Genomic DNA, 19,152 nt, shown 5'->3' with positions numbered 1-19,152 from the left:
TCCAGGTCACATTCACTTTCTGTGTAACACTGGGATGAGAAAGTCTCGACTTCACGAGGCTGCAGTGAGGAATAAAGGAGGTGATGTCCTGTGCGGCAGGCAGCTTGTGGGAGACTGCTGAGCCCACATGGTTTGTTTGAGTGGGTTTCTCTTTCTTGTACCCAAAATAGTCTTGCAAAAATAGGACGTGAAAGAGCTGACAACAATTCTTAGCCAGAGTTCCCAAGAAACGTTGAGTGTCATTTCTTTTCAGAAGCCTGGAGTTTTGCAAGAAAAGTTAGCACACAGCAGGCCCTCCTTCCATTCATTAATTCATTGATTCAGAATTAGTGATTAATAAACTACCATGACGGAGTGCCTGCTGGGTGCTAAGCACTGTTCTGGGCACCGGCAAGGAACGAGATGGACAAGACCCCCACTCTCATGTAATCTGCCTTCTGGTGAGGAAGAAGTAACTAAGTAGCATGATTTTGGAAAGCAGTAAATGCTCTGAAGAAAATAAAACAGCATCACAAGCTCAGACGTGGAAAAGGGTCTTTAAATTAGGTAACTGGGAGAGGTATTTTCCAGGAGCTGAAATTTGAGCCGACACCTGAAGGACAGATAAGGAGCCGAGGGTAGTTTAAGGATCTGGGGCCGAGTATTTCAGGAGAAGGGAACAGTGGGAATGAGCCTGGTCCCAGAATGGAAGCCACTGCCACAGTTTGCTGCTGGGCCGAGACCGCCTCAATTAGCCCATCTGGTAGGCAAGCAGTCCATCTGCATGCAGAAAATCACAAGCTCCTAGAAGGGAACGCCAGCAGTGATTATTCACTCCCGTGATGCTGGAAGACACCACCTCCAGTGGGAAAGAGATTTGAAACAAATAAAAGGAAATGCTGCATGTTTGTGGCCAAACACCTGGGTCTGAATGCCAACTCCACATTTCGAGCGAGTTACTTGACCTCTCTGTGCCTCAGCTCCCTCGCCTGTAAAATCACAGCGCCTATCTCGCCAGGTCCTCTGAAGACTGAATGACTCCACTGCTTGGAGCAGAGCCTGGCACACGCACAGGAATACAATATGTGTCTATCACCATGCTGTCACTACCACCGCCACCATTATTCTTTCCCATCTACACCGTCATCTCCCTGTCCCATTGAGAATAACCATCACTTGTCCCTGACTGGACTTCTGCTTTGCAACAACAGGAGTGCATGTAAATTTACTGATTTACACCAATTCAACTATTAATCCACACCTTGGCACAGTCCTACCACCCCTGAATTGGGATAGAAAACAATCAGCACCCACCCCACTGTTTATGAATCTAAACAGTAACAGCTGTCTTACCATCTTCTCCGTAATGTGGAAAGTAAGGGAATTTTATACATGAAGTATAACATTTTCGCCACGTTCATATAACCAATACTTTCAGACCACTCTCAAACACACCCTCAACTTAGCAGCAAAGAACTCTAATCAAAGGAGGAGGGAGGGGGGAGGGAGGAGGGAAGAGCCAGGGACAAGATGAGAGGGAGGGAGGGGGGGAGGGGGGAGGGATGGAAAAAAGACATGCCAGCCAAGAGAAAGAGGTCACTTTCCATTTACTCCTCTTTCTTTGATGGCCCTCCATAAAGTACTAAAATTTGGTTCTTACAAGTCCCTTGCAACTTTTGCTAAATATATTTCAAGTTATTCTGTTTGGTTGGCTGGTTCTATAAATAGAATATTTTCTCTCATTATATTTTCAAAACGGTTGGGGTAGGCATGTAGGAAAACTACAGATTTTGCATAGTAATTTCCTCATCAGTGCCCTTAATGAACCCTATTATTGTTTCTAATAGATTCCTGGGGGGATTGGTTATCTTAGATTTTCCAAAAGAAATGAAATTACTGGCAAATGGTGATAATTCTACCTCCCCCTTTCTTATTCTTTTTTGTATCTAACTGCATCATCTATTAATTACTGAGCAATGGTAAATAATAGTGATGATAATGGGCATTCTAGTCTTGCTCTGGATTTAATGGGAATGTTTCTAGTATTACACCATTAAAGATGATGCTGGCTTAGATGAACTCTATATGACTCCACTCATAGGTGGAAGTTAACATATTGACAAGGAGATGTGATCGGTGGTTACCAGGGAAAAGGGGGGGTGGGGGGAGGGCACAAAGGGGGAAGAGGTGTACCCACAACATGACTAACAATAACGTACAACTGAAATCTCACAAGGTTGTAATCTATCATAACATTAATAAAAAAAAAAGATGATGCTGGCTTTGGGTAAGATCCCACTTTATTAGGAGTTGTTCTAAAAATTAGAAATAGATGCTAATTTAATCACATGCCTTTTAGCATCCATCAAATAATTCACAGAATTTTTCTCATTTACCCGTATTAAGAATAAGTCAAATTATAAGTCAAATTATCAGATTTCCTAAGATTGAACCATCCTTCCATTCCTGGAATAAACCCCACTGTGTCAGGACTTTTATTACTTTGTGAGCTAACCATTCACTTGTCCGTTTCTCCACTCTGCAGGCTCTTTCAGATCACTGGCCATGACTGATTCATGTCTGCCCCAGCACAAAGTTGAAAGTCAATACATGTTTAATGAATAAATAAATGAATGAATAACTAAAATAACAAGTGCATGGAACCTCCCAAAATTAACCCTTTGTCCCTCTTTCTGGGTTAAAATACTCAGAGAGATCATACACCTGTCCCAAGTAGATCTTTATAGGTTTAATAAACATGTGGCTAGACTGGTCCCCACTTCTTCTAGCAACAGAACCCTCGAACACCTCATCTTCATGGGGAAACTATTCCCTATGGTCTCAATGGGATTAGCCCTGGTTGCTTACTCCCCCCACCACTCCAGGCCAAAGGGGTGGCTACATCAGCCAGGCCCGATCAGGGTACTACACAACGACAGCTTTAGGAATGAGCACATGACCCAACCTGGACCACAGGCATCTCCAGGAATTTCTTGCAGAAGCTCTTAAGAAAAATTTTTTCCAAATCACTTATCTACCCTAAGTTTCATGTAGCCTCATTATTAATTATCTCAGTGATCAGACATCACAAATGTGAACTTACATTTATAAGTAAAGTACTTTGTTCAGTGTGCCCATACATCTTTAGATCAGCAAAACTGTACTCATGAAAATATGGGTCTACGCTTCTCCTTTAGAGGCAATCCATCACGGAATCTTCTTGGCCTTCGGGAACTCAGCTTTGCTTGAATGTGTGGTCATTTCATATGAGCCTTTTTTAATGGAGAAGTTATTTCCTTCTCTATGGTTTACTACTGCTTTTGGTTGAGGGTATTTTTACGTGAATAGAGCTAGCTGAAAATTTTCAAGAGACCAAGAAAAGAGACTATAAAATTTAGAAAATTTTATATTTCTGGAATTTTCAATAGCATTTACAATTCAACACAATGCAGAAAAAAACAATACACTAGAGACTTCCATAATGAGATTTAACAATTCTGTAATTTGGGGGAAAGTATAAATCTCTCAATTTAAAAAATATATATTACTTCCAAAAGAATTAAATAAACATATAATGTTTGTATGGGTTCCTGCTTACCATCTTGCCTAAAATGTAGTGAGATAACCTATCTGAGAATGAGGCAAGGTAGAGACAAACCTGGCAAAGAATGGAAAGAGACAGAGACCTTGTCAAATCATTCAAGCCCCTGGATTCAGCTTTTCCTGAAGCCACTTACCCCACAGACTTCCTAATTACATAAGCCAATAAAGCATCTTTTTTCGTTTATAATAATTTAAGCTCAATTTCTATCATTCACAACCAAAAAAGTATTGCCTAATTGATGTGTTGCTTTGTTTCCCTGTAAATATGCTTTACACATTCTTAAATAAAGACTGAAAAAAAAAAAAAAGTAAAGGCAGGCAACCCTAACTAGTGAGTGTTAAGAAAAAAATCATCAACCGCTTGCTTTTAATTAATGGCAAGATGGGCTGAAAAGCTCCCTTAGTGAATTATAATTTCAGACTGAAATTCCCAAAACAGTTATAGAGGAGCTTGTCGAGCCGCAGAAACCAATGGAATCAAGAGATGACTTGAAAGATCGGTGGTTCAATCAGTTTCAGAAATAGCATCCATTATGCAAACCCAAAACCTTTAAAACTCTCTAACGCACAACCCTAGCAATCTCTCATTCACCTAAAGTCTCAAGGCCCCTCTCCTGACTCAATTTAAAACTAAAAATGCCTGGTATGATTTACAAAAGTTAAAATAATTAAATCATGTTCTGATGGCCAGAGAACTCCAGGGAAAGTGGCCAAATCGCAACGTAGGGAGTTTGGCGGGGTCTTCTCGAACAGTCCTGCCTTCTCCAGTGCCTTCAGCTCTGCAGAAAAATGGAAGGCAAAGCATGCCCTCGGCATTCTAAATGCCTCAGTCCCTCTCCACTGCAGGCGGCCTCCATTCCTACTGTGGGCTCAAGAACATGTGAGCAGGAAAGCCCCGAGAGCCTGCTCCCTTCCATACCCCGTCCCCTTAGTGGAGAAGGCTGGCTGCAGGTACCCCAGGAAATCAGACTCTTCTCCTCCTTCGGCTCATGTCACGGTAGACCAAATTCTGGAATTGGTTTGGATTATTCTCTGGAGAGCTACTTAAGAGCCGCTTCAGGGTTTGAAATCCCTCATTCAGACATAATCTTGAAATGAAAGACGATTTGTTAATGAAAAATGCATTACAGCTTTCTCTGTAGGGCCCTCCATACTGATAGGCAGGATAACAGGAAGGAATTGAAGGAAAATGAAGGAGAAAAGCAAAGGAAAAGGAAAATTAGGAGAGAGAGGAGAGAAGGAGAAGAAGAAATTCATCATGTCACACACTCTGCGTGGGGGCACTTTTTAAGGGCCGCTTCATTTCACCCTCACATAATCACTTGCAAGTAAGTAACATTGAGCCCATTCTGCAGACAAAAAACTGGAGGCTTGGTGATATTAAGTAACTGGTCTAAGGTCACACAAGGAGGATGCAGTGGATTCTGACTCAGAGATACAAAAACAGGCTCCAAATAATGTTGCTCCTACAGTGCTCTCGTGCTTCCTCTGAAGGGTCTAACACAGATGTCTGCTCCAGAACCAAAGCATTCTAGTGGGCGAATGGGCCCTACGGAGACAATACAACCTCATCAGAAAAGAAACAGGGATTTAGAAAAAAAGAAAAGAAAAGAAAAGGAGAGAAAGAAACAATTTAATATAAGTAACCCAACGCCCAACAGAACTAGGATGGGGCAAGGCAAAGCCAGAACCCAATTTTTCTAACTCTCAGGTCTTACTCAATCTACCTGACCAGAACCTATTATATAAGTATAGTTTATCAATATGGATCAAATAGGGGACTGCCTCATTAATGAGTGAAAAGCTGAAAATTTTCTCAACTTCTGGAAAATGTTCATTGGGAACAAATGGGAAATTTTGGGGGGAATTGTCCTTTTCTGCCTCAATGTTCCTCTTTCTACCCAGCTCCTTTTGCTGTTGTTGCAATGTATCTGGGAGGTATTTGCCCCACGCTCTTGCAAAATCTGCAAAGGAGGAAAACTCTAACCTAAAACAGCACACAGAAGCCACAATTCTGACAACTACAAAGGGTACGGGTGTGCCAGTTACTTTCCGAAATGAGTTTAAGCCAGAGCCACAGACTGGTAGCCGGCTGGCTGTACCCAGCCCACAGGTGGGTTTTGTTTGTCTGCAGTGCTGGCCCACACTGCGCTCAGAAGAAATTTCCGTCTGTTGCCAACATTAAACACCAGATAATTTCACATCAAAAACTGGATTTCCAGTTTCTCTTACCAACTGGAAGATCTGATAACCCTGATGCCACATTTGCACGTGGAAAAGCGTAGCTGCCCCTTTAGACAGAGCATGTGCGTCCCAGTTTCTCCCCACCTGGTCTATTTCACTCATTTATACAATCGCTGTGGGCCCAGAAGGCATGTGAGTTGGTGACCCTTGGTTTAAGAGGTTAAGCAGATGTAGACTGCAAAGCCAATCATTAGTAGACTTTTCCTAAAAACACCCCCAATAACAGACTCTTCTCTCACTATTAAGACAGCTGTGACAGAAGGTAAGGCATATGAGACCAAAAGGATTTGAGAAATGGAAAAACCCAGCAGTTGAGTCCATTTGGATTTTTGGTCTAGGATACTCACTTTTTGCTTAGAAAATACATTCACTTTTATTATTTCATTTATTCCTCTCAACAATCCTGCAAGGAAGGAATTATTCTCAGATAAACAAACTGAAAATGAGTGATGTTAAATCAGTTATCCAACCAAGACCATCTAACTAGTAAGTTGCAAAACCCAATTTTGTCCAGCTACAAACACCTTGCTTTTGAAGTAATGAAAGAACACTCTGTAAGGCCATAAGGGCTGTTTCCACCTCAGGGCCTTTGTACCTGCTGTTCCCTCTATTGGAAACCTCTCCACCTAGATCTCCACATGGAAGGATCTTACTCTTTCACTTCATTTACATCCCCTCCACAGAGAGGTTTCCCCTAACCATTTGACTTAAAATAACATCTGTGCATGCACACACACACACCCCAATTACTCTCTAGACTCCTGCTTCTCAAAGTGAGGTTCAGGGATCAGCAGCATCAGCATCAACTGGGAAGTTAGAAATGCAGAGTCTGAGGCCCCTCCCCAGACCTGCTGAATCAGAATCTGCATGTTAACAACACCCCAGGTGATCCATGTGCATTTCAAGTTTAAAAAGCACTGCTCTACAGGAGCCCTGCCCAGTGGAAATGCAATGGGAGTCACAAGCGTCATTTTAAGTTTTCCACAGCCACATTAAAAAGGTTAAAAGAATGACTCGTTTGTTTGCTGTCTCCCCTAACGCCCTACTAAAAGATGCCATTTCCACGAGAACAGGTCCTCCCTCTGTCTTCTTCTCCACTTTATCCCCAGTACCTAAAACAGTACTGGGCACACGGTAAACGTTATTAAGTGTTTGTTGAATGAAAGAAGGAAAACACATTCTAGTACTTTCTGTGCGGCAGCGTGGTACAGGGAAAGAAACCAGCACTGTGAAATTGGACAGATGTGGTCAACTCAACCACTGACCAGCTGAGCAACCTTCAGCAAGTGGTTCACCCTCCGGAAGCCACCTGGAGTGTAAACCAGGAATGTTGCTGTTTAACTCACAGCCTCATCATGACACCCCGATGTGATAACATGTCTGTGAAGCACCAACCACCACAATCACAGGCATTCAATCAATGCCAGCGCCTTTCCATTGTCCTCTTTCATTCTCTCCAAATACCACATGCGCATAATGGTGCTGACCACTTTCCTCTGTGTGGCATGAGCATGACTGAAGCTGTTTTCCTGAGTTATTTTCCCCCAGCCAACGGGACCTGCCTATTAATTGCTACCACTGCAGACAACTGGAAACCGTGGAGGGTCCCTTCTCAGCACCCTGGAGCTGAGTGGCTCCCAGAGCAAAGTGGTCACGGTTACTGTTCAGTCTGTAAACCACGAGGGAGGCCACAGCTCGAGTCGTCTCTGTCACTTTGATGAGTTCTGCCGTGGCAGCCAGTTGGCCTGCCACAAGGTCCCATCCCTTAGGAGAGTTCAGGTCTCTGCCCAGCCAGAGTGTATCAGCTCATACTGAAAGGTGTGTTCTGGCTTTACCCTTTTATTTGGGGGGTGGACAGAGGAAGGAATAGAGGGTTTAATCTACTCCCACTTATTAATCACTGGCCTCTGTCCATCCACCAACTGAGGCTTGCTTCTCCATAGCTTTAACACACACATCCTAATCCATCAGTCCATCCTGCCCTGAAAATCCAATGCACATGTTCTCAACTCAGATGTGTCTTTGACTCACGTTAGATCAACAGCACAGAAGAAAGCAAAACCCAGATTTAGACACAGCTGGAGTGACACCAGAAATAAAACTGCTAGGGCTGCCTAGTTGGATATGAGGAAACCCCAAGCCAGCTGTGCCGAGAGCAGCCCCAATTTCTTCTCGCTCTCCCTCTTGCTGAAAACACAACCAGAACAGAAACACTAGCAGAATTAGTAGGCTATTGGGAAACACACTGAAAAGAAAAACAAAAACAAAATAAATATATGGGGGGAAATCAAAGCCTTTAATTAACCCGTGGATCTCTAACCAGTTAAACAGTAGAGTAAGATTTCAGGCAGAATACGTGGTATAACCATTTAAGTAGTGATGCCACCACTGAAAAGACGCAGTTGCACCAGGGAACCAAGAGGAAGAGTTTCTGTTACTGGTTTGAATCAATGCCACTGTTTCCTTTTCCACAATAGAGTGAGGTTGTCATCCCCTCTTCCTACATGGGAGAGAGAGGAGCCTGAAGAGGTGCAGCAAGTAAAATTCCCACAAATGTCCTCAAAGCACTGCTGTCCCTCATAAGGCTGGAGAGCGGTCCAAGGCCAGTGCCAGCCCACTTGGCTCCTGCAGGTCCAACGGGTTTCTGGGAGTCTTCTCAACAGCCAGGTTTGGGTGGCTAATGATTACCTCTGTGTTAGACAGATTCTCCTCCCGCACTTCCAATCGGCACCACTGAGCATAAGGGTCTCCCACAGGCAAGTCACTGGCGTAGCAGATCGAGGACACAGAGACACCGCATGGTCCTCTGAAGTGAGGATCAAGAGGATCCAGTTCTGTCCACACCTCTCCAGTGGAACAGTTCTACAGGTGGCTACCAAATACTGACACCCAATACCACAAGGCCCAAATACCACAAGTGATGGCTGAGAGTACCACCGAGCTGGAATGACATCTTCAGTAGCCATGTCATGACAGCGAGGCCGGTTCATACCTTCCTTTCCCAGCCACAGTGTAAAACAACATGAGAAAATCTGGCATCTTCTATCCTTTCATTCAGAAAATTCTCCGGACCCTACGATGGGACTTCCTGACACACACTCCACCACGCACACGTCATCAACATTATTTTAAGTCACCTGAGTCAAACACCCCCATCTCTATTTCCAGCTGCCACAAAGCAACACAACACACGTTGGAAAGATCTGATCTTCAAGCCTTCCTTTCCCCCAAATGGCATCTGACACTTCTCACAAGATACACAGCTTTAAAATTAGAACTGGAAAAGACCACAGTGACCCTCATAGGGCTGAAGCTGCCCCACAGCAGAAATCAGAACATTCCTACAACCAACAATTAAACAACCGAAACCTTCCCAAACATCCCCTTCCTTCTCTGGTTTGCTGTTGTTGCATTAATCATCCTGACACCTTTTTAATTATAATCGCAAACTCGAAGCCATGACTTGCAATGTTATAAATACTGATTTTCCAGTTCAAGCAGGCATTGACTGGTTTCTGTTTTGATAGGAAGGGGCTGTTTGAAGCCTCCTAAAATGTTGCAACTCGTCTGTTGAAACAGACGAGACATTAACAGACACGTTTGCTGTTTCCATTTAACCTGCTGGAATGTTTATGCCTAAGTCTACTTTTTCTCAAGCTTTGAAAGCATAAGGCGTATTTTCTAAAGCGGAAGAAATCAATCAATACATATTATATATTCATATATAATAGATGTTATATAATACATATAGCAATATATATTATTATATAATACACATTTACTATATATTTCTGAAGTCAGGTTATTTCTAAAACTGTCGCAGGCTACAATTTAAACTTAGAAAGCACATCTCTTCAACAGCAAGGCAACTCGTCAGGAAACAATCCTTATTTTACCTATTGGCCTTGTGAAGATGATAATACCACTTTAGCTGACAAAGCCTGTGTTTGTCTGACAATTCCAATTAATTACTGAGACGCAACAGAGATGGGACCAGCCATCCAGATGTTTTTCAGAAAGAGATAAAAAGGGGGGGGGGGAGTAAAGGAGATTTGCCTTTTGGGCAACTGCTCCAGTGTTTTTTAAATGTTACGGCGGGCCAGAAAGCCGGATCACTAAGTTATTTTACCTGCACTTAACTTTCTACTCTCCTCTCCTTTCCCTCACCGCTGGGAGACGGTGGAAGACAAGGGAGATGAACATCTCACAAGACAGAAGCTCTAATCTGTTGCCAAGGAGGCGACGGCTAGAAAGGGCAGGGGTGCAGGATGTAAAAACTCTTAGGGCACCGACTGTCGTGCAGACCTTGATGCTCCTGATGCCAAAGCAACCCGGGGTTGCTGGAGATGGGGAACATCCTCAGTCTTTTCTAGCAAGCCAAAACTCGCCAGCATCATCTTTTTAACTGTTCCCTGTTCATTTTGCTCTAACCTGAAAATACTAAAGTCGGATTCCAGAGACGCAAATACGTTTGAGGGCGATTTTGAGAGATTCCAGGAGATCTCAAAGCCCTTCAGTCAATCTAGCTATCCTGCTTCATGCCTTAGCGTCCCCAACGCAGCAGCGCAGAGCCCCACAAGAGCCCGGGCTGGGAAACACCCCGCGGGCACCTGGGCTGGGGATTCCCAGGCGTGGAGCTAGGTAGCTTCAGAAAGCACCTCCCTGGGTGAGGAGCCTGAGGCAGGCAGGGCAGTGTGACACCAGCTCCCCTAACCCTGAAATACAGTGATCCCTGGCCAGCCTCCAGTCCTCTCCGCGCTCCCCCGAGCAGGCCCGCCAGGGTCCGCAGAGCCCTCGTGGGGCGAAGGGTTCTCGGGGAGATGCCTGGATATCGAAGGGCGTGGGAAGCCGCAGCTTTCCCTCTGGGTCTTCCCCACCCATCTATCCCCTGCGCCAAGCCCAGAGTCCTACCTGTACCACTCCAGCCCCTTTTCGTAGTTCCTGTCGAAGAAGTGTGGCTCTATGCCCACGGCCCGCAGGCCCGCACGTCCGGGTGGACTCGGATCGCCTCCAGCAGCTCGCGGGTGCCTCCTTTCTTGACCCCGATGACGAGCGCGTGGCAGCTTCTTCTCCCCATAGTCGGGGATGCTGAGGGCGCCGCGCCTCTCGATGCTCCCGTTGGCCGCTCTCAGGCCTGCGAGCTCCTCGTCGGTGGTGCTGGTCTCCTGCGCTTCACACTCCAGCAGCGCGCTCGGCGCAGTGATCATCTCGCCAGGGGCCAGCAGGGTCCGGAGCCAGGTGTCCCGAGCGCCCCCGCCGCCGATTGCCAACACCCAGCCGTCGGCCCCGGGGGCAGCGGGCTGCTCGGAGGGCTCCGGGGGCTCCCCGCGGCTCGCGTTGTCCGGCGTCGGCGCGGGCGGCTGCGAGGGGGTGCCGAGGCGCACGGGGGGCGGCAGCAGAGAGGGTGGCGGCGGGCTCGGCGGGGGCTCGGCGGCGGCGCGCGGCGGCTCCTGCAGCGCCAGGGTGAATTGCAGGGAGCCCGAGCCGCCCAGGAGGCTGTAGCACAGGTAGGTGACGGACAGGGACAAGGTGCACAAAAAAGCAACTTGCTCGCCGGCGGCCACTTAGCAGAGGCGCCGGGCGGCAGCGGCGCGGTGAGAGTTGGAGGCGGAGGCGGAGGCGGAGGTGGTGCGGGCCACTGGGCCACCGCGGCTCCCGGCTCGCGGCAGCGGCGGCAGCCCCCGGCGCTGCCCGGACATAGTTTCAGCCGCCGCCGCCGCCGCCCAGGCGCCCCGGCTGCGTGAAGCGACGCCGCTGCACCCCCGGCCCTGGCCGCTGTCCCGCTGCGCCAGGGGAGAGCCCGGCTGCATGGCCCCACTCCCCACTCTTCCCGCGGAGTCCGGGTGGCCCTACACCACCCACGAGGGGGGGCTCACTGACCCGCCGGCTGCACCTGTTCCGTCTGCAGCGCCCCCGCTTCCCGGCTCCGCCGCGGCTCCCGCTTCAGCCTCTGCCGCCGCGCGCTGTTGCAGCCCCGAGTTCCTTCCCCGCTGCTAACTTTCGGCCGGAAGAGAGGAGAGGCGCGGAGGGGAGGCGGAGGGACCCGTGCGCGCGCCGCGCCCCGCGCGTCGCCAAGGGAAGGGTGAGTGCGCCTCGCGCGCGCCTGCGGACTGGGACGCGGAACGGAGGCGTGCGCTAGGGCTGGGGCACCTGGCAAAGCGGAGATCGTGCCCCCCCCGCCCCCCGCCCCCCGCCCCGCAACGCATTCACGCTGGAGGGGTTTGCCGCCCAACCCCGCGTGCTTCCCCTCCCCTGGGAGCCTGGGACGCCAGTTTCTCCTTCCCTCTCCCAATACTTTCAGAGACTAGAGCCCCACACCTGCCGCCAGAGCCGCACACCAGGAAGCTGGGGGCCACAAGGTGGTGAGCTCTCGCTTCCCCTTTTCTCATGGGACTCCAAGCAAACTCGGTCCATCCATGACCCGCCCTTCTCCCTTCCTGGACATCCTCCTGCCTTTGACCCAGGAGGAATTTCTTGTCCATACCAGGATTCCCATGCCAACTTCCATCTTTCCAGCCTCCCCATCTTAGCTTGAAGCTCCTGATTGGTGGAGCTTTGACACAAACCCCCAGATTTCCTTGCCCTAGAGCTTTTGCCTCTGTCCCGCCACCGGTTGACTATGCTTTTTGCTCCAAAAGGAGAGGCTGTCTCCTCCTGGACACCCTGAACCACACATGCACATGCGCCCCTTGGGGGCCATTGCGGCTAAAGGAGTTCGGATTTCCCTGGACTAAAATAGACTGAGACTATCATCGCTCTTAACAACTTAGAAGCAGAGAGAAGTTGTGTTGCTGTGTCTGTGCGTCACTTCATTGAATTAAAAAAAAAAAGGTATCTTCTTTGCAGAGAGATTTCCGGCCCTCACCTCCCTCTCCTGGGGGGAATGGTAAACATCATAAGGCTTTGGAACATTCAAGACTAGACTTTGCTTCCTGTTTCCTTTTGCTCAGGGAGGTAGAGGAAACGCGAGGCTGGAATGGCAGGAAGAGGCAGAGCAGTCAACTGAGGCACTCCAGCGAACTCTGCTTCCTGGGGGCAGGGGCTGGCCCTGCACGCACCTGGCGCCAGTCTTTCCCAGAGGCTGGCTCCAGTGAGTCCTGTTTACCCTGCTAGCCACAGCTGGGTGCCTGGAGGGTCTGCTTTCACCTACAGGGCTGATGTGCTTGGCATCTCCGGTTTTGTTTGATCACATAACAGGGACAACAGTTGAAAGAAAATGTATATAGTGTCTAAATATTAACTAGATACCTAGTGCCAAAGAGAGAAAAAAATGTTGCTCCAATAACATGAACACAGACTTTTCCCTGAGTGAACAGAAGCTCACGGCTGCTCTCAGCTGGACGTGAGCTTCCTTCACTGCAGCTTCAGCTCAGATAAAGATTGTTCCTTTAGAATATATTTTTTATGGTACACCGGAGACCTCTGAAATGCAGAGTCTGGTGTCCTGTAAATCATTTCGTGGAACTAGGGATGCTTTTTCAAACACCACGCAACTGCACTCCTGTAATGTTAATGGGAAGGGGCCAACTGGAGCTGGGAGCAGCACAGCTTGCCCATCCCTCCTTCGGCTCCAAGCCCAGCTCTGGGTGGTCGCCCAGGAGGGCCCGGTTGCAGCAAATATTGTCACTGCTGTCGTCCATCTCCCTTTCAAAGCTAAGGCACCAGGATGCCCAGCACGTGGTCCAGGGGCCTCCCTACAGTCCCTGCCCGGCTCCCAGACTTCTCTATCCCAGCTCTCGGCAATCCAAATGAACTTGCTCTGTAGCTAGTTTTACTAAAGATGTGCTTTCAAATTTGGAAAGGTTTTGATAAAATGGTACTAACAGTTAACCTAGAGGTGGCAAACTGGTAACAAATTAAGAGCTGAATGTGGCCAGCGCAGTGATATTAAGAAGTTGAAACTGGTTGCAATGTTGTAAAATTGAGGACTTTCCCAAAAAATTTGGCTATGAGGTTTCTGCTGAAATAGTAGATCCTGCAACTTTGGGCCCCTCAGCCAGAACCGAGAGGCCCCCCTGACATGGAGCATGTGCCCTGTTCTTCACGGTGCCCCCCCAGAGTGCCCTCATACATTTATGTTACTTGCCTGGATGCTGCTAATGAGGACACTTCCCAGTGTCGCTTCTCCCTCTTGTCCACAGATAGTCCTACTTAAATAAGAGACTCTTGAAAGAACGGAACCCCGTTGGTGAAATGTTAGGCCCCACAACTGATGGGGAAGAGGTGATTTTTGGGGAGAGGAGCTTTGTAGATTTCTCACTTGGGCACTTACCTGTTTTGTTCTCCATCCAGGTTTTTTCTGGGAGCCAGTTCTTGAGAAACCTATAATGGAAAGTACGAGCTATCTACATAGGGAGAACTCAGACTTCGTTCAGCAATTCCCTGGGCGTCTGGAGACTTGATAGAATACTTTTTTCTTTTTCCGTTGCCAACACCCATGCCCATTCAGGCCTATGAGAGTTTTTACAATGCTCCTCCAACTGGTCTCCAGGCCTCCAGCGTGCCTCATTTCTCTTCATCGTAGAGGACAATAGCAGATCAATGTTTCTGAGGCATGGCTCCACCAGTGCCCTCTCTGATGCAGAAACCTTCCTCTCACTGCCTACCTGATAGACTCCAACTCTCTGCCTTAGCACTCAAGGGCCCCTCCGCCTTGCATGTATCCCACAGTCCTGCCAAACCGAACAGTACCCACTACCCAAAAGCACACATTGCATTCTTCTCTTTCACCTCTGCCTGATCAGATGATGGAGTTGAAACAAAGCCATCATTTGCTAGTTAAGTGACTTTCGGACAGGTCATTTCACCTCCCTGACCCTCAGTTTCTGCATATGTAAGTGATGAATAGTAAGACTCACCTCATATTGTTTTTATAAAGAATTAAATTGACTTAGAGAGCATATGCAAAAACAGCTGGCTCCCTGCCTGACATGCTGCAGCCACCAGTAATTATTCGGACCTAAATATTGGCTCATGCCATGCCCTGCTTCTTTTCCTATTAAAACCTTATCCTTGAAAAATCGGTGTGTACCCTTTCTCCAAAACCAGCCCAAGGTGTAAACTGAAGTTCACTTTCCTAAGCCGCTCAGTGACATTTATAACGCCAAATCTAATGCCTTAGTTTTTTTTTTAAGCGAAAGAAGCTAACTCTGGCTAACTTCAGTTTTCTTATTAAAGAAATTGACTAGAAGGATTTATGGTAACTCACATAACTGAAGGGAATTTTTGAAAAATCAACAAACAAAAAGCAAAAGTAAGCTTTGGAAGGCACAATAGAGCACAGTGTATAGTTATTATTACTGCTGTTCACCAGATATTGTCGGCTCTTCTCTGGCCCACAGAAGGGATGTATCTTCTTGGCCCCTTAAAGTCAGAGGTGGCTCTGTGAGCCTTTGGTGAATGAAACTTGAGCAAAAGTGAGGTTGTCTCTTCCAGACAGAACCTTTGGCAAACAGTGGGAGTGTGTTTTTCCTGCCTGGCAGTTGTGCAAGAAGTTGGATCGAGCATCTTTTAGCTGCCATCTACTCAATCCTCCAGACTGAGCAAGGATAATACAGAGCCAGCCCCTGATGACATGGAGCATGTTTGAGAAATAAACCTTGGTTATTTTTAGCTGAGACTTAGGAGTTTGTTGTGAATACAGCACAACATGGACTATCTGACTGATGAAAACATACATATTATCAATTTCCTCTGCTGTTGACCAAAATGACTTCAGTGAGCCAATATTAGAATTCCTTTTCACAAAGGTGGATAAGTGACAGATTAGAAGTCTACACTGTCCCAGGAGTGTAGACTGATACCACGCTTATATATAGCAAAGATATTTCCTCATTTTGTCCTTTACTTGTCAATAAAAAAGTATATCTATAGAAATCTGGAGGTAAGGCTCCAGACAAAACCAACATGGTGACAAGGAGGAACATTACATACTTGTAAAAGGAGCGACAGATGAGAAAATAATAATAATGGCCGGGAACTTATAGAACCTTGCGTTGAAAGGGATCTCATATGGAACTTAGGAAATATTATAGCTGTAAGCACTACATGACAAAATCTGGTGGACGGAATTAAACAATACTTCGAAGAAAGATACCTTCAATATACTTATCTAAAAAGAAAAATTAGAAACCAACGAGCTGCTTGCTCAAGAAGCTAGACAAAGAGCGAGACAGTAAAGTCAGGAAGAAAGGAAATGATAAAGATAAATGCCAAACCTTTGTTTCTATTTATTTGCTCTTTATTTATTGCTATGGACTGAATTCTGTCTCCCCACAGTTCATATAATGGAAGCCCTGACCCCCGTTGTGACCATGTCCAGACACAAGGTCTTTAGGAAGTAATTATGGTGAAAATGAAGTCATAATGGTGGAACCTAAATCAGATAGGACTGTGGCCTCATCAGAAGTGGAAGAGATCTCTCTTTCTGTTTCTTCACACGCATACACACACCCCGCCATCTGAGGACTCAGTGAGAAGGGGACCTTATGCAAGCTGAGGAGACAGCCCTCGCCAGAACCTGACCATGCTGGCATCCTGCTCTCAGGCTTCCAGCCCCCAGAATGGTGAGAAAATAAATTTCTGTTGTTTAAGTCACCCACGCTATGGCATTTTGTTATGGGAACCCAAGCTAAGACGCTTATCTTTCACAGTTTGTTCCTGGGTTCTGGTACCAATTCCAATGTGTGTGGGGTTGGGGGTCGGGGGAGTCCCCCACACCAACAAGCAATTCTTGGGACACCAGCTGGGTGTCCTACAATTCAACTCGATTCTGACACTATGAACCCAGAGACAGCATCACACCCCACAGGTTAAGGGTTCAGCCCCACAAGACTGCCCCCACTGCAGGTGCCAACAGCAAGTCTGGGTTGTCGCCTATGCTTCTGAGCAACTGGCTGTCAGTAGGAGGTTCCCAAGACTCTCTACTCCGGTTCGACGAATTTGCTAGGGCGGCTCACAGAACTCAGAGAAACCTCTTACTTACTAGATTACCTGTTTATTAGAAAAGGATATGACTCGGGAATAGCTCGATGGAACAGACGCATAGGGCAAGACATGGGGAAAGGGCACTGAGCTTCCACGCCCTCTCCAGGTAACCACTCTCCCAGAACCACCTCTCTCCCAGAACCTCCACATGGTCACCAACCGCGACGCTCTTGGAAATCTGTCCTTTTGGGTTTTTATGCATAAGCCGTTTATTTATTCTCTTACCCTCGGCTGCTGTTTTTCCTTCCCCATTTATAGCCCAAAGCGAATCAAAGAAGGACATGTGCAGTGTGATGCTGTTCCTGTACATTTTTTAAGTGCATAACAATGTAAGAATTTGTTAATGGAGACATACACATGTATGTCTTGACTATGCATAAAAATGTAATCTTTTGTTAATGGAGCCATGCACATGGATATTCTTGGAATCATAAAGAATGTAATTAATTTTAGGATACTGATACCTATGATGAGAGAGGGAGGAGAACGGGATGGAAATGTGAATTTTAGGTGTGACGGCAACATTTTGCTTCTTAAAAACACAGATATCATTGTGGGCTGAATCATGTCCCTGAAAATTCATATGTTGAAGTCCTAACTCCAGGACCTCAAAATAGGGCTGTATTTGGAGAGAGGGCCTCTAAAGAGGTAATTAAGGTCAAGTGAGGTCACATGGGTAGGCTCCAATCCAATGTGACTGATAGTCACGTAAGAAGAGAAGATTAGAACTCAGACACACACAGAGGGAAGACCGTGTGAGGACACAGGGAGAAGTGGCCGGGGAGAGAGGCCTCAGAAGAGACTAAACCGGCCAACGCCTTGATCTTGAACTTCGGCCTCCAGAACCGTGAGAAAATAAATTTCTATTGTTTAAGCCACCCTACGTGTGGCATTTTGTCATGGCAGCCCCAGCAAATGAATGCAACATCAGAAGCAAATAGGGCAGAATTGAACGTCTGTTCTTTCTGGATATTGGGGCCGGAGATAGAGGTCATACTATGTACTCTTCTGCATATTTGAAATATTTCCATAATAGTTAAGAAAATAACAAGCACATCCCGAAAAAGAATAACCAGAGAGTAGAAATTTATGTGTGATTACCTTACAGGCCAAGGTGGGTTTCGCGTTGGGCAGGTGGTTCTCTTCCACAGGGTGTGTCAGTCACCCGTGAATTCCCGTCTCTTGGCTCCGCCATTCCTGACGCCTGTATCATTGTCTGCAACCAATCTGCACAAGGAGAAAGAAGGAACACGGAGAAGACACACCTGCTTTCAAAAGTTCCAACCTGGAAATGGCACACACCACTTCCACTCCCATTGCATTGGCTGAAACATAGTCACACGCCACACCTCACTGCAAGTTGCTGGGTGACTGCCTTCCTGGGCACCCAGGACAAGGATGTGGACAAACAGCCAGTAGTCCCACCCACAATGTCATCAGGTTGACCCTGGTCTTCATGCTGCTGCTCAGTCCACAGCGTGTCTGCCAGGCCTATGGTTAGGGTTTAGATATTTTACAAAGGCGCGGGGTTGGGGGTCATGGTTTGGGACTTCAAAGAGGAGGAAGCCAATTCACAAGGAGACAGAAAACCAAATGTTTGCTGGGCCATCTCTAAACAAATGAGAGAGAACTTGTGTAAAATGGGCCCGGCTAGGTACCTTCTTCTCTACCACATCTAGAGTTCCCTACGTTGACAGCTCCTTCCTGGAACAGGCCTTCTGTCTTAAATTCTTTTAGGCAGTTAGGGGTGAGGCCAAAGTTTCTTTCATATATAAATTTTGAGTGTATATATGTAATTTATAGAACTAAATAAATGAATTTAAATATAGATACAATGGATTATATATTCTATTATATAGCAATATTAATATATATTATATATAGATAATCTCCTTGGTTCTCCAGAGAACCCTGACGAATACAGGAGGAGTTAATATTCTTTTATCGATGGCATTTACATTTAATCATTTGAAATTCTTAGTTATGACATTGTTATGGCTTGCAAGGAAGTGTCCTTTTCAGTGTTTCATTTAGAGGCCTCAAGATACCAATGTTAAAAAGTTTCCCATTTTACTTGTTTGGTTTGATAGGCTTTTTCCAATTGAGTGCACAGATAAACCAATTTAGGAATTTCAAAGGAGCCCCATTTAGGCCAGTGAAGCCTTAAATCACCCTGAGTAATCTGAGCCCAGTGGAACAAAAATCTACATGTAGAAGGTCTGTATTCTTTAAAGACAAAACCAGCAGGAGTCCCAGAGTGGGGCTGTTCTTTGGTGGTCCTCTTAGAAAATGGATTTCTCATCTGTATGAACTTACCAAAGGATCAAAGGCCCAAAAAAG

At 46.6% G+C, this 19,152-nt stretch overlaps 2 protein-coding genes across 50 annotated transcripts in view; both read right to left on the bottom strand.

Annotated features, from left to right (window-relative positions):
• The window catches only part of LOC138919017 (heparan sulfate glucosamine 3-O-sulfotransferase 4-like), a 98,556-nt gene extending 86,920 nt beyond the window's left edge, over positions 1-11,636 (bottom strand). The window contains exons 1-2 of the mRNA XM_070242930.1: positions 11,404-11,636; positions 10,738-11,322 (exon numbers count right to left, since the gene is read on the bottom strand). Of these exons, the coding sequence (XP_070099031.1) occupies positions 10,738-11,322; positions 11,404-11,636 (818 nt within the window). The remainder of the gene's footprint in view (positions 1-10,737; positions 11,323-11,403) is intronic.
• The window catches only part of LOC138919032 (ATP-binding cassette sub-family D member 2-like), a 333,145-nt gene that overhangs the window by 132,320 nt on the left and 181,673 nt on the right, over positions 1-19,152 (bottom strand). For 39 of the 49 annotated variants that reach the window (XM_070242944.1, XM_070242945.1, XM_070242959.1 and 36 more), the window contains 2 exons: positions 17,914-18,039; positions 14,099-14,148 (listed from right to left, as the gene is read on the bottom strand). The gene's annotated coding sequence lies outside the window, so the exon portion shown is untranslated. Of the gene's footprint in view, positions 1-12,614; positions 12,798-13,912; positions 14,149-17,913; positions 18,040-19,152 lie in introns of those variants that run through there. The other 10 variants (XM_070242950.1, XM_070242963.1, XM_070242949.1 and 7 more) reach the window with 5 other exon arrangements.

This window comes from Equus caballus, chromosome 19, assembly GCF_041296265.1.
Source record: "Equus caballus isolate H_3958 breed thoroughbred chromosome 19, TB-T2T, whole genome shotgun sequence".
Classification (NCBI taxonomy): Eukaryota; Metazoa; Chordata; class Mammalia; order Perissodactyla; family Equidae; genus Equus; species Equus caballus.
Note: the sequence above shows the minus strand (reverse complement) of the source record. Positions and strands in the feature narration are given on the sequence as shown.